General features: G+C 36.2%; 1 protein-coding gene across 3 annotated transcripts in view; it reads left to right on the top strand.

The window, feature by feature from the left end:
- The window catches only part of LOC123548705 (uncharacterized), a 33,696-nt gene extending 20,056 nt beyond the window's left edge, over positions 1-13,640 (top strand). For 2 of the 3 annotated variants that reach the window (XM_045336204.2, XM_045336203.2), the window contains exons 2-4: positions 5,714-5,826; positions 12,414-12,608; positions 12,819-13,640. In XM_045336204.2, coding sequence (XP_045192139.2) covers positions 5,733-5,826; positions 12,414-12,608; positions 12,819-13,420 — 891 coding nt within the window. In that variant the 5' untranslated portion in view covers positions 5,714-5,732 and the 3' untranslated portion in view covers positions 13,421-13,640. The remainder of the gene's footprint in view (positions 1-5,713; positions 5,827-12,413; positions 12,609-12,818) is intronic. The other variant, XM_045336206.2, reaches the window with a different exon arrangement.
- Positions 13,641-16,704: the final 3,064 nt, after the last annotated feature.

Below are 16,704 nucleotides of genomic sequence, written 5' to 3'. Positions count from 1 at the left end.
CGTGATTGGTACTTGACTCTTATTTTTATGTATGTTTTCATCGCATTTGCTTAGTATGAGACAAGAATAATTTTTCTCGAAAAAAGCAAAATGCTGTTCGACACAAATATGATAATACATCATATGTGTAAAATATCTGATTTGTAATTTATGATTCGGCTGTTTTATCATAAAAATCTCTGGCGAAACGAAGTGTGAAAAAAATATGAAATCAACAAAAATGGCGGTTTCTGACCTCATATGCCTAATCTGAGGACATCTGATGCTTTTTATGATAACTCAGCTGTTATAAAGTAACGATTATCACAAATATTTGCTTCAAATCCTGCTTATGGGAACAGAATTGACAAAAAATCATCGGGAATGGGGTTGCGCCCCGGGAATGGAGTTGCTCGTATTACATCATAATGTCAAACTTTTCTGTCACGTATTTGACTGCAAAACAAGTTGGTGTATAACTGTATCGTTTCAATGGAAATAATTGCCTGAATTATCTCAAGAAGAATGGGACAATGATTTGAATTCCATCGGAGATAAAGAAAGACACGTATTGTATCATTGTACCTACCTACCAATTGTACAGTGGACCTTAGAAATGTTAGTGTAATTATAATGGAAACATAGTCATGAGGAAAACATGCATAAGTACTATATTTCAAACCGCGCTATTATCATTGTCTATATCATTTGCATAATTATATGACAATTAGCAGACAAACAAATGGTAACCTTGACCAAATGCCGCTGACTGCATTTACATAAATCTCATATTCCATGGTTAAGGTGTGCTGTTAGTAAAGTTTGTCTGTATTTCTGGACACTCTTCTGTCGGTGAATTGTTGTTGCAAGATGTCTTTCTGCTGAAATGTTGCTACACAGATCTCAAGTATACGTAACAGACGTTACGCTCATTGTTGGCGTACATTAGCGTAACTGAAGCTACTGTCGTTTTAAACCGCTTTGGCGTTACAGGGATTACTTGGGGTGTTTGGGCTACAGTTTTCAATAATCATATCGTTCCGACATTTAAAAGAAATATTTTGATATAGATGTCGAATGATGCTTATTCGATCAAATTATTTATCAGACAGTAAATTATATTGCAATGTTCGGATACAATTTTAATGCGTATACGTTATTTAGTTTTCAAACATAACGTCGACGTTACACTAATTTCACGGTTGTGACATTTCGGCTAGATTTTGGAATTTTGGTGTGATAAATTTAATTTATATTCAATGTTAGACTTATGCATATCAATTTGCAGACAATTGTATGTACTTTCAGACTGTAGTCGCAGATTTGTAAACAAATACATATTTCTGTACATATTTCGGCACGTAACAACTTCGTAATTTTATTTTGTGCATTTTTTGACACGTGTGACATCGTGTTAACAGCAATAATTAGGTTTTTTTCAGTTTCAGTTTATTTTTAATACAAAGCGCATAAGGGCATCTGCATGGCATAATACCATAACAATTTCCACAAAACAGTCCCAAGACAGTTCAAACATATTCAGGAGAGAGCAGATCCACGTATCGCAGGGTTATGAGTTCGATCCTCCGGTGAGGCGTATGGTCTCCGCTATGATAAAAGACATTGAGTCTAAAATCATTTGTCCTCCAACTCTGGTTCATGTGGAGAAGTTGGCACATACGGAAAGCAGGTTACTAAGAGTTCCGAATCTCTGGCTAGGTTAACTGCCCACCCAAACTTAACTGAAACACCGTTGGAAACGGCGCTAAACCCAAAAATGCCAACACCATGTTTCCCGCTCTGATGCCGATTAAGAACATTCGAAGACAAAGTCCTTGAGGCAAATGGTACATGTTTTTAACCTCAGTATGAATAGCAAATACTTAGTGTCTGCGTTGACTGTATTTTTTTGCAAACATTCCAATGGATGATCTTTATGTGTACTTTCAGCATAGTGTTGGCCGTAAACTGCTAAGGACATTGGCTACAAAAAGTTATTGAATAAAAATAAGTAAATAACATAAGCAGGAAACAATGACATTGTAAAAGCTACTGGAATGTAAAAAGGACTATTTGAATATATAATGTATACGCGAAACTCCATTCCCGGGGCGCAACCCCATTCCCGATTATTTCATGCCAATCTTTCCCCCAAAAGCAACATTTTATTCAAGTGTATGTAATATTCATGACTGTTTTACACGTGTTTGACCATTAGAACCGTCACATTTCAAGAAAGAAGGCACAAGAGTTAGAAAATTTGCATTTTTCATGATTCCATACTTTTTGACAGTTCGAGCCTGCAGAATTTTCGTGATAACAGGTCTGATTCTCAAATTATTACGCTGGTATTTATACTTAAAATGTTCTTTTTTAAAGTTTTCCACGTAACGTAAACAACATCATTATCAGAATTCCAGTATTTATAAAACTTGGTATTAAAAATTTAAATTTATTCAGTAAGTAAGGAAATACATTGATCCTGTTGTAGGCCTAATCATTCATAACAAATGCTGTTTAAAATTCAAGTAAGGTTACCATGAACGTTTAAAAAATTGTTCTACCATATTGACTTGAGAGAGATCAAAGATCAGAAACAATGTTTCAATAACGATGATTGATAAGAAACTTGGAAACGAAATCTCCGGATGTCATTATTTTGAAGCGGAGTTACGTAAATTACTAAAACTTATTAGGAACTATTGTGAAAAGGTACTGTCAGATAGTTTTTAGGCTACTGTTTACTGCATGCCATTCAGTAAGTGTTTATTACATAACAATAGATTTTTTTAAATTTTTGACTTTATTAGCCCAGTAAACAAATTATGTCGACTATATATAGACGGGTCATATAGCGCATATGGACCGGCGATTCATACAGGGAGTCATGTTATAAATTTACTAAACGCTATAATTTTTGTTTCATGACAATATAACAACTTAACAGATCAACGGTCAAGCACCTGTTCCATATACACATATGGCACATATTATTAACGAACAAGGTAAAGATATAGGATAACAGTTTAACTTTCTCTTCCGTCAAGTTAAGTGTATTTTCGTTTCAGGAGCACAACAGTACTTTAATTATTTATGTTTACCCGAATTTCATTTCACGGACAAAATTTATACATCTTTTATTTGATCATTCGCGATATGACTGATATAAAATTTATCGCGTGGTTTCTTTTCTCACTTTACACCAGAATAAACTATTTGAGTAACAGTATATTTATCGTTCGTAGTCAACATTTACTTCTTCAACTAACAAATAATCAAATTCAGATGCGTAGGAATTGAATCACTACATGATCATTGAAATATTTTAACAAATATTATGCTTGACTTCATTTACCCAAGGAGCAATGAACCGGACGCCATGCGGCAATTTGACGTCATAATTGACGTTATAATGCCCTCGTTCCCGTTGTTTATCGCAGAATATACAGAGCTTGAACCTCTCCTTTGTTTAACTGGGAATCAAATCGAACTATGACCGCGAATGTACTTCAGGTCCGAATGAATTACACTGGCTTCAGAGGCTGAGCATTTTCAAGCACACAGCGCTCGCTAGATCGCGCTTGTTTCATGCCAGATAGATCTACTGTATATTTAGATCACAGAAACCGATTCGATCACTATATTAACAACCTTTTTACTATTTACCTTACCCGTCTTTGAGGTCACGTTGGAGGTAGGGCAAATTCTGACTTAACTTCTATGTGAACGAATATAAATTAATTTCTATGTGAACGAATATAAATTATAATGTTTAAGACATTTTTTTTTTGATATTTCCACCAAACAAAGGGTAAGATAGCTTCTTGGAAAGGCTTTAAAATATCCATTATATTGACTTATGCATATTCGTACTGTCGACAGAATCACAAGAAAAAAATGTATTTTTAAATGTCATGGCCGTCATGGCCGAAAAGCGCTTGTATTTTATTCTATTCTTTTCGGAGATATAGCCATCTTGTTATATTTTTTATGAAATAAATTAAATGTTGATTTGAATGGCTGCTTCTGCTCGTTGTATATGTAATTTATGGTCCTTGATAACAATGACCCGTTTAGAGGAACAGAAACAAATATTTATCTAAAATATTAACTTAAAATCACATATGTAAAATAGTTTACTTTCATAGAAGTACTCTTTCATAGTGAAAAGGTAAAAAGACTTCACCGGATACTTCGTTTGTATTATAATTGGATTAAATTTGTTGACTTTATATGCTAAAAGTTAGATGGCGAAAGTTAAACTATATTATAAAGTCAATTTATTCAGTTATTTTAAAGTCAATCAGTTATTCAGGGCATGTATTGAACAAATTATGGAAATGTTATACAGTTAAACACATGCATTCAAGTAGTGACAATTTGACAGGATAATAGATGTTAATGTTTCTACGGTATCTTTTTTCAAACTTACTGGACAGTATTTAATTTAATATCAGGTGAGATTTAGATTTTAGAAATAACGTACTGGCCGACCACCCTAAAGGTCGCGGGTTTGAACCCCACTTAACCCCTGACAGTGATGCCTTATAAAACACGGTACGGGCTTTTTTTCTGGACTTGGTTCAGATAAGCCTAAAACCGGTATTAAACTGGGCCAGTGGATGTCGAAATGTACAGAATTATTTTAAATGAATGTATTGCTACAATATATATTTATTGCCTATTTCTCGTAGTGTCCTTTAATATATTCAGATGTTGGAGGTTTCACAAAATCGCCAGTTACGTACAACGACGTATGATATAGACCTGGGGACTGGCTGGTTCGAATGCAGGTTTTTAGAATACAAATGTAAGGCATGTGTCGAAACAGGTTCCGACGAATCAAACCTTATCCTGTGATACAGGCGTATCAAAAACTTTAGGTGATGCAGCATGTCGTACAAGTTATATAAGCCAACACGACATGCTGCAACATTAATTTAATGAGAATAACATACATTATGACAACTACGGGTCGCACTTTTCTTGTTCGAGAAATGACTGTTCCTTGTTTAGCCAAGTGATCTGTCTGAAACACGCCAAGGCCGCAAAAAACGTAATTACGCAAAGCACCTACAAAGAGCTTATAATAATTTACATCAGTTGGGTCATGATCATTTGGAGTGTTTCTATCTATTTACCAATCGGTTGGTTAATTATCAATAAGAACATGGTCTTCAGAAGAGTTTGGTGGCAAATTTCCGTACTCAGTAGGATGAAATCATTAGGCGACTTTTAATAAAAAAAGAATTTCAGCTAGAATCGCCAAACCTCACACGTTTATTAGCTCACATATTGTATTATCCCCCTTGATCCAGTAACTGCAGAGTTTTCGCCCTTGACATAGTTAAAATGGAAATGCTTATATTTAATTAGAATCAAAAAACCTCACATAATGGCTGACTAGCTCATGACTTTTGCACACATGTAGTATTATCCCCCTTGACCCAGTGAAAGCATAATTTTACTCCTTGATTTGGTAAAAAGTAGGGATATTTTACTTATCTAAGTAAGCTATTAATAGATATTTATGAAACTTTACACAAATGTAGATCACTATAGGGTGATGATGCACGGGCTTTTTCGTCAGGATCACTTCTTTAACCAGAGTTATTGACCTTAAATTATTTTACAAACCATAAAATTCCACAAATTAATCGATTGGTGGATCTTGATGCAGTCTAACTTTTCCAGGATGTGCTAACTTTTGATATACTAATGTGTATATTTTCAGGTCATACTGACGGTGTAAAATGCAGGTAGAACCATTGGATTTGTGCTATTCACAGCCGAACCTATACAGACTCTGTGATAGAGTTATTTGTATCCCTTGGGATAAAAAATGCCGTGAGTATTATACAATTGTTTTATACTAATTTCCGCTCCCAGGAAACACTCGGCACGTGCATCATATTAGGAGGTACGACGTCGTGACACCAGTGAGGTCCAAACCTAATACCAAATGTGGCCGTCCGACACCCCAACCATCAGTTTTATTATTTATGTAGGCAGTACAATTCGATGTACTGGACAGAAGTATATCAAAGAAACATGAGAAGTGATAGTTATACACGTTAATCAAAGGAAGTTACGCCTTTGAGCATGCGCTGTTTTTAACCAAGTGTTACCCAAATAAGAAATCAAATGCGGTTAAAGATGCCTTTAGTCTTAGTAGTCTGTGGGCGCTCGAACGCACCATTTCTGCACTGGCGTTTCGGAGCTATGTTTCACCTCAAAATCGTAGTAACGCATTTTGGTAGTCACTACCAAAATTCGGCAGTTTTGGTAGTTTACAAAAAATGTAGCACCAAAATGTGTTGAATATGTACACATCCAATGCAAAACGGTTTTGATAATAATCTCATGATTAACAAAAAGAATATTTTGTGAAGAATGGACAATATTTTTCCAAAGATAGTCATGATGCAACTTAGTCTCTCATCCGACCTTGACCGTTTGCCCTTGACAATACAACGGCTCTAGATTCAGTCAAGTAGGGTCAGTCGAACACACGTGAGATAGGTCAATGCAAATCTAACTTTGACATACATCGAGAGATATTGAAGGAACTTGGCACAAATGTTCATCACAATTATTTGATGCGTCGTTCGCATGACACAGGGAGAATTTAGTTTTTGGAAAATCATTCGAATGAGCCCACGCCCACACTTTACCATTCTTTTACGTTGTGTTTCAAAGATATCTGTGGTGGACTCTCTAAACCCCTCACCTTTTAAGAGAAAATCTTTTTTGCCAGAAATATTTATCTAAGACCCCTAAAACACGCACAGAATTCACGTTTATGTTTATGTGGGATGTTTAAAAACATAAATATATATATGGAGGACCCACATGCCATCCTCACATTTATAATTCGTTTTACAGAATTCAACATTTCCGTGCTTTCAAAAATCTAGGAGGACTATCCCTCCAACAACACTAGAACATTAAAAGAACAAAACAATACAATGGAGCATAGGGAGCCTCGTTTGAGGCCTTTTCACACGCTCAGGAATCTACATTTTGATTGTTTTTATACAAAACTAAAGCTTTGGAGGGGAACATTCCCTCCTTCCCTCCTTTTATCTCTCTCTTTTGTGCGAAATGTAAAAATGAGTACAGCCCCTGATGTAGAAAAAAAAACTACAAAATACGTTCCATTCCATGATCCTTAACACAATCATATGTACCCTTGCAACGCATTTTGCCGCTGCAAATTTTCGGCTGAAACTACCAAAATGCGTTGCTACCATTTTGAGATGTAACAGAGCTATCCCGGTTCTAACTAGCTTTAGGGTATTGAATGTGCAAATACAGGAAACAATCGAAACAAAAACAAAAAACAAGAGAAAAAATCTGGATACATATCTACAGAAAAATCTATTCTTTATAATCTGTTGCCGAACGTGGGCAAATTAAAATCGCACTGTCCGTACGTGCGTGCGTGCGTGCTTGCGTCCGGTAAATTATTGTCGAGCTGTAACTCTTCCGTCAGTAAAGGGATTTTGAAATAACTTGGCATACATGTTCATCATTATGAGACGACGTGTTATGCGCAAGACCCAGACCCCTAACTCCAATGTCAAGGTCACAGAGGTCAAAGGTTAACATTGTCTGCTTCGGGTCCGGTCCATAACTCTGCCATCCATGAAGGAATTTTGAAATTACTTGGCATAAATGTTTACCATAATGAGATGACGTGTCATGCGCGAGAATCAGACCCCTAGCTCTAAGGTCAAGGTCACACTTAAAAGTCAAAGATTAACAGTGTCTGTTTCGTTTCCGGTCAATAACTCTGCCATTCATCAAGAGATTTTGATATTATTTGGCATAAATGTTCCTCATAATGAGACAACGTGCCATGCCAAGATCAAGACCCCTTGTTCTATGATCAAGGTCACACTTAGAGGTTAAATGTTTACATGCCTGTTTCTTGTCCGGTCCATTACTCTGCCATTGATGGAGGGATTTTAGAATTACTTGGCATAAACGTTCCCTATAATGAGATGAGGTATCGTTCACAAGACCCAGACCCCTAGCTCCAAGGTCAAGGTCACAAATAGAAGTCAAATGTGTTTCTTGTCTGGTTTATAACTCTGTTATTTATCAAGGGATTTGAAAATAATTTGACACAAATGTTAACCATTTTGAGGTGTGTCACACTTATGTCCCGGGCCTATTAGGTAAAGACCAAGGTCAAATGGTGTGTGATTTTTTTTTTTTTTTTTTTTTTTGCGCATACAGCTGTAGCATTCTTGCAGGCTTCGGGGGCATTTGTCACTTATAGTAACAGCTCTTGTTTTAAACTTATTTTTCAGCATGTAAAGCTGATTAAGAGTTTCGGTGCTCAGTGGGAAACTGTATCCCGCTCGAGTTAAAATGTGATGGACTTAAACAATGTCTATACGGTGAAGATGAGGATCAGTGTCTTGTAAAAAATAAAACGGAAGGTAAAGGTCCATTAGCAATACAAGACAGACATTATGGGTTTTAGCTCATCCGACCTGCTACTAGGAGCATGTTGCGCCAGTCGTCCGCCCGTCTGTACTCAACATTATCGTCACTCTTTTATTCGTGGATTTTTAAATGCTTATCAAGGTGTTAAGCATATATTGCCAGAAATAACAAAAGTATGGTAAAATGCGTGATCAAAACATTTTGATCGAGACATTTTCCATGTTTTTAGACACCATAGTTTAGCTCGCCATGACGAAAGTCTATAGAGCTATTGCTATACCGCTGGAGTCGGCGTCGGCGACGTGTGAAAATATATTGTTAAAGATTCTCAGCAAGCTGTAACTTAGCACAACTGAATGAAGCAATGATAATACCAGCTGAGTGATATCGGTTACATGACTCTTGCTTCCATTTTGATGAAATTATGCCAAATTTTAAACTCGGCATTTTTTTCTAACAAAATTCTGTCCGCCCTTGTCATTTTTTTTTACTTTTTATTTTCTTATGTTTCTAGGTATCTTCTCTTAAAACCCCATCATCTGCCCCTAACCAGTATAACTCTTACTTTCACATTACCCAAACCCAACCCAAATACACCGTCACACTATTATTATTATTATTATTATTATTTATACCCGATGTATATACTCCCCCGAATGGCTGTGTAGTCATAGCGATATTGCATGGTGCTGTTAAGAGAGTGCCAATGGCCCAGCACCTCTGTCTTCAACTCTCTAGGTTTCTTTCGGGGTTACCTCACCCTTAGTTCCGAGTTAAAACCCTATCCTGAGAACACAGGAGCTATTTGTCCCATAGCTGGGGGTCTGTTTATAGGCATCAGGGCGTGTCCACACACCGGTGGGCCTGGCATGACATGTCTGTGGGCAGACCTCCTCCGAGTCCCCTGCAGTTCTGCCTGAGGCCGCAAGGTGCTCAGTTACCGTGTAGCGCCTTCTGGGAGGCACTGCAAAAGGGCTTCTCTTCAGAGAGGCTATGTACTGGCAGGGAAGACTTACGCACTCGGCTCCTATTTCACCAGAAGGCTAGCCAGCGGTGGATGCTGAAAGCGGAAGGTGACAAGCACACAACACACAGCATACCACACTTGACCCATCAGCAGACCAATGCCACACAGGAGTTAAGGCTGCTCTCTACGCTGACGATCTGGTGTTATGGTGTAAGGAAGAACATGCCACTAAAACCACATACAGGATGCAAAAATCCATCAACAAGCTTTCAGCTTGGGCTGAAGATTGGTGTGTATCGATCAATACAGAGAACTCGTCCACGACACAATTCTCAAAGCAGAAGGCGGGTAAAATCAAAATGGGAAATACTTCGCTGATTGAAGCAGACGAGGCAAAATACCTCGGAGTGACCTTTGACAAACGGCTAACCTGGAAGCCCCACATTAGTCAAGCAGAAGGGAAGTCCCGTAGGAAGCTTGCCATGATGCGCAAACTTGCTGGAACAACGTGGGGAGCAAATGAGCAAATACTCAAGACAGTATATCAGGGAACAGTGAGACCCCATTTAGAGTATAGCTCAACTGCCTGGCCCACTACTGCCAAAACTATCCAACAGGCTTTAGACAAGGTTCAGAACCAAGCATTGCGGATCATGACAGGTGCTACAAAGTCTACACCAATCTCCTTCTTGGAGAAGCTAACAGGCACACAGCCGTTACAAGACAGAAGACATGCAAAGGTTTGCTTCAAGCAGAGAAGTTCAGGTCTTTTCAAGACCATCCCATGAAAGCCAAGCTAGATGGCTACACAAAGAATCGGCTCAAACGCAGCAGCTTCGTACATGAGGCAAAGAAACTCAACCGAGAGTTCAAAACTGAGCTGAGCATACCAACGACTCCCCTAGGGAGTGAAGGCATTATAAACCCACTAGCGAATGATCTGTGAGACTTGTTGTTCCTCGTCTTGACCGCGGGAAGCAAGAGGATGAAGGCATTCAGAAAGGCCTCACACTTGCTATGTTCAATGAAGACTATCCTCCGGAATCATGGACTCATGTCTATACAGACGGATCAGCCACATGCGCCGTCAAAGATGGAGGAGCAGGAGTTTTCATTCAATACCCATCTGGCAAGAGAGAAACACTACATGCAGCCACAGGAAAACACTGCAGCAATTACAAGGCAGAGACTGAAGCACTCATGAAGGCCGTCTCAATGGTTGAAGACTCGGCAGAAGAAAGATCCTCAGTCGTCTTTCTCATAGATGCACCTTCTGTCATGGAAGCTCTGGTCAACAATAAAGCTCCGCAGCTAGCCAGGAGAATGCAGAGCCTGAGTATAACCTGCAAAGTAGCACTTCAGTGGATTCCATCCCATTGTGGACTTGCAGGCAATGAAGAGGCAGACAAACTGGCTAAGCTAGGAGCTCAGTCAGAACAACCAACAGAACCTGCGAGTTACAAGGAGAAAGTCACCATCATCAAGGCACTAACGAGACCAAGGATGGAGGAAGATGCTTTTCATCTCCTTGATTGGTCTGAACAAGTGATGATGGTCAGGCTCCGCTCAGAGCACAACAAGCTCAATGCTCACATGTACAAGAAATAAAGACTGACATCATCGCCAACTTGTCCATGTGGTGAAGATCAGACTGCGGAGCATATACTTCAGAGATGTAAAAGGCATGACCAGGAGCGAGCTGCGACTTGGCTGATAGATACCTCAATCCACCAGAAACTGTATGGAGGCATTGAGGATCTGCAGCAAACCACAACTTTCATCGAGGCTACTGGTCTGACAGTGTAGTCGCGAACCAACGACAAGAAGAATATACTCCCCTCCTCCAACTTTTTACTGATCGGACTCAACATTACCTCCACTACCCCCATCTCCTGATCTCACCAACTTAATTTTCAATGTAAGCTTCTTGTGTTACTTGATATTGTTTTTAAGTATGCCATCACCACCCCAACCCCACCTCTCCACATATATTTATAAACCCGTCACCTCCCCCAACATTACCCACACCCCACCACCCCGAACCCTGCAACTTCTCATTACTATAGTATCTTGATGTTATCTCAAAGTAAACTGTCACCCACACCCTCCCCGTCCCAATCAACACCCACCTCAAAAATATTTTAGTGGCCTGATATTGATACAACCTCTGTAGAGCAACACCCTATTGGGAGATACAAATATTGACTGTTATGTAGAGGTTGTTGTTCTTGAGAGGTATTTGATTGTATATTTCAGCTTAGGGAAATTTCAATGAGGTTGTTATAAAGAGGTTTTTACTTTAGATAGGGCCGCTCTGGAAAGGTTATACTGTATTGTCTAAGTATCTTTCTCCCCCTCCCCCTCCCACACACACACACGTAATAACCCAGTAACCGCCCAAACCCATTCCAATCCACCCTAAAACATTTTTTGCATCTTGTGTTTCTTTATATTGTCTCTCAGTATCCGATCATCCTTCCCCCGCCCAACCCTTACACCTCTACCCATAGTACCCCCGCCCCACATCACCTCCAGACCTCATTTTTTCAAGTTCCTTGTTTTGTTATATGGGCTGTTAGTATCCCATCGTCCCCAATACAACACCCAACCTCGCCCAACCCAAAACCTTTTTTTCCCTCATATTTATGTCTCTTGATATAGTCTCTTAATATTCCATCCCCAACCACATCTCGTTTTTTCATTTGATAAATTTCAGTTTCACTTTATTGTTTTTCTCAGTATTGCTTCTTACCCAATCAGTCCCTATCCACACTGAAAACTATCCCCCAACACAAACATACACACCAGCTACTCTTTCAGAATGTGCTTTGTTAACAGACTTTCCCTCTTTTATGGAGCTGACAACACTTGTTAAAACGAAGAGCCCAAGTTTCTTATAGATGTAAAATAGTGAAAAAAAATGATTTAAGGAAAATACTCTTGAACCAGATTTTTCTTTTGACTATAATGAATAAATATATCTAAAAAAACTTCAAAACTTAAATTTCAGCAGTGGAAACACAAACCCGTGCAGTGACAGAGAATTTAAGTAAAGTTAATTCTTCTGTGGAAGAGGGGTTACCTATTCCTGTGGTGGTTACTATAGCGTCCGTCTGTGTGTTTGTTTGTATTCTTATGGCCATTCTGCTGTATATCTTTATCACGAGGAGACAGAAAAATAACACGTCCAGGGAATCCCAGTCAGGTATTAACCATTTTTATGCCTTCATAATAAATATTTAAAAATCCAAAACTGAAACCTTTTATGACCATAAAACTGAGATTTTACTCAGAGTATGACAATTTGACATTACTTCAAAGTGTCGAAAATATTACTAACACAATATTTTGGTTCTCTTTATGTCATGTATTGCTGTAGTAGTTATTAACATTCTTCTGTTTGGCTATTTTAAAGCAAAAGAACCATTACGAACGAGTTACATAACCCCTGGTATTGAAGCTGCACCTTTATACAGCAAATCAAACGAGATGTCAAAAGGAAAAACTGACAGCTCTAGAAAACTTAAGCCGACGCATTACCTGCCTGTGAACAGTGAATGCAATGACAATTATTTTCAGGTAAATAACCATGAACAAACATATGAAGGAAATTACCTTAAAACTGATGATTCTGGAAATTCCCATGACAATTGTAGAAGAAACTTGGCCATTAATCCTGGTGTTGAAATATATAGCAATGAATCAAGGGTACATGGTTTAGGGAAATACACATTTAAGCCAAGATTAAAGTATATGAACAGCAAACCTTACAATGAAATGGAGGAGAAAGACAGAGATAAATTGTATGTGATAAATAGTTATAAACATTGCTCTGGAAAAAGTGTTTTGCCATCGACCTTGACCTTTGACAAGGATCCTGAGAAGTTTTCAAACAAGTTTGCTACAGATCTATTATGTTCATCTACTCCAAGACAACCAGCCAAGCATTTTGTCCAGAATGGTGTGGCAGGGTCTCTGGAGAGTATAACAGCTCAAAGTGATATTGCAATTACATAGTTTCTGTCATGCAAACAGTTCCGAGGATACAAGAATTTAAGTATTTCTAGCATTGCAGGAAATCAATACATGATTTTTGACATTGCAAAATAGATATTGAAATTACATTATTTCTAACATTCAAAGAAATCAAAGTGATGTCAAAATTACATAAGTTTTTTGTAAAAATGATACTGAAATTCATTTTTATGACATTTCATAAATTGAATAAAAAAAAAGATATTGGAAGAACCTTTTTGCAATATTCTAAGAGATACTAAAATCACATTATTTCTGGCACTTAAGAAATTCAAAATGAAATCAAAATTCTATGGTTTTTTTTACATAGCAGCAGTTCTATAAGCTGTACTAAAATTACATTATTTCTGACACTTAAGAAATTAAACTGATTCTGACACAACACTATATCTGACATTTTGTATGGTCTCTGACATATGAACACTTTAAAGTGATACTGGAAATACATAATGTCTGATTTTTAAACTTATCTAAAGTATATGCCCTTCTTAACAATTGAAAGCAATAATGAAAATTTATGATTACTGACATTTTCACAGTTTAGCATGATATCTGATATTATAATCACATGATTTTTGACATTTTCACAGTAACTTGATATGAAATTGAAATTCAACACTTCTGACAATTTACAAGTTTAAAGTGATATTTATCATTTATAATTTTGTCATTTTAAAAGATTTCTTAAGCAGTCACAGTTCAAAGTTATTTCTAACTAAACTTTATGATATAATTATCTGACCTTTAAAAAATTCCAAATGATACTGAATTATCATGAAAGCCGACATTATAAAAGTCAAAGGGGTAATGAATGTTCATGATTTCTGACATTTCAAAAGTTCAAAAAGATATTGAAGGTTCATGATTTCTTACAATGCAAAAGTTCAAAAAGATATTGTCTTAATGAATGTTCACGATTTCTGACATTGCAAAAGTTCAAAAAGATATTGAATTTTCATGATTTCTAACATTGTAAAAGTTCAAAAAGATATTGAATTTGCATGATTTCTAACATTGCAAAAGTTCAAAAAGTTTTATGATTTAGTTCAAAAAGATATTGAATTTTCATGATTTCTAACATTGCAAAAGTTCAAAAAGTTTCATGATTTCTTACATTTCAAAAGTTCAAAAAGATATTGAATTTTCATGATTTCTAACATTGCAAAAGTTCAAAAAGTTTTATGATTTAGTTCAAAAAGATATTGAATTTTCATGATTTCTAACATTGCAAAAGTTCAAAAAGTTTCATGATTTCTTACATTGCAACAGTTCAAAAAGATATTGAATTTTCATGATTTCTAATATTGCAAAAGTTCAAAAAGTTTCATGATTTCTTACATTGTAAAAGTTCAAAAACATATTGAATTTTCATTATTTCTAATATTGCAAAAGTTCAAAAAGTTTCATGATTTAGTTCAAAAAGATATTGAATTTTCATGATTTCTAACATTGCAAAAGTTCAAAAAGTTTCATGATTTCTTACATTGTAAAAGTTCAAAAAGATATTGAATGTTCAAGATTTCTAATATTGTTCTTTACAGTTCATTTTGATTGATGACATTCTGAGAATTTAAAAATGTGCTGCAAATATGTCTGTGGACTTAGAAGTGTTATTGTGGTCTGACATAATAACCAACAGAATTAGATATACTGGCCTTATCTTATAACATTGTGAAAGTGAAACTTTCCTGCCATTTGACACAATTTGTGATTTTATAACACAATGCATAAAGTGCCTTGCAAAGATTTCTATGTGATCATAAATCTGTTGTTCAAAATGATTTTTATGACTGTGAAAGTACAGTATTTTATTACAAGTGGTTCTTCAGTTTACAAAGCAATTTATAATTTATAAGTATGACATGTAGCAAAACATGCATAGGAACTGAAATAGAAGTGGTACTTAAATCTTTTTGAGGTCTATCATAAAGGATGGGACAGTTACTTGATACATTTTCTTTTTTTATTTCAAGTCATTTTATTTAATATTTTACCTTTACCCTGCTAAATTCCTAAAATGGACTAGTCCATCATTCAATTCAGTACCACTTATTATCCTGAGGGGTATTCACTAAAAATTTACTGACTGAATAGCAAACAGTGCAGGCTGATCTAGGTCTGCACTGGTTGCAAAGGCAAAATCAGTTGCCAACAGTAGGCTAAAAGTTAAATGCAATTCCATGGAAACTGCCAATGATTTCACAGTTTTTATTATTACTTCACTTTCTACTCTATTGGGTTTTGACAAAACATTTTGCTTTTTTTGTGTTTGGTTGTTTTTGTTTTTTTTCTGGTATTTAAATATTTCAAAAACGATTTTAGCATTTTAAAGCAAAAAAAAAAAAAAATGAAAAAAACTTATAAACTTTCATTACAAATGCCAGTTTGTATAAATTATTATTATCCACAATATTAATAAATATTTTCTTCTGATTGAGTACAGAAACAAAATTAGTATAATTCCTTTCACTTGTTCTGTCTTTTTTAACTTAAAAGCATGCTGTGAAATTATTGTAGGATGTCGGATCAATTTTTTCTACAGTTAAGATTTTTTCATACTCTGTGACCTTGAGGAACATTAGTTTCTAAGACAAATAAGGGCAGAAAAATGTTTATACAAATATTTAAGTTCCCCTTGATATGTCCGAGAACAAAATACAGAAACTGAGGCAATTACCCTAGATTATTTTCAATTCTTTCAGAAAAGTGTATAAAGTAGTGCGTACTGGTATATTTATATATTGTATTTCATGTGTGTATAAAATTAATGTAATTATATAACAGTGTCACTGTGTTATTTTCATTTTCTTTATTTCTTTTGCAGGAATTCATTTTTTACTTCAAAAAGTGTTTGATCTGGCTGTATGTTTTATTTTTTGAATATGCTTATGAAAGAATAAATATGTTCTGCAGAAAATGGGAGTGTTGTCATTTAACAGTTACACAAAGAAATTTAATTAAATAATGAGTATAGGCTGGCAAAGTGAAATTTAAAACATGACAATGAAATTTTCAAGAGAAAGTAGAGATTGTTTTTCAAGAAAAACATATTGTATACATATCTCCCAAATTGCCACAAAGTAAGGACCATAACTCCTGCAAAAATCGCTGAGCCGCAACTTTTCAAATGATATTCACAGCTAGGTTTGGCACTGATCACTCCTGTGATGTTTTGTGGAATTCCAACTGTTGGTATCAGAGACGTAGAACAGATATAACAATTAAACAAATCAAGGGTCATAACTCCATTGAAAATCATTAAACAA

Source organism: Mercenaria mercenaria, chromosome 6 (assembly GCF_021730395.1).
Source record: "Mercenaria mercenaria strain notata chromosome 6, MADL_Memer_1, whole genome shotgun sequence".
Classification (NCBI taxonomy): domain Eukaryota; kingdom Metazoa; phylum Mollusca; class Bivalvia; order Venerida; family Veneridae; genus Mercenaria; species Mercenaria mercenaria.
Note: the sequence above shows the minus strand (reverse complement) of the source record. Positions and strands in the feature narration are given on the sequence as shown.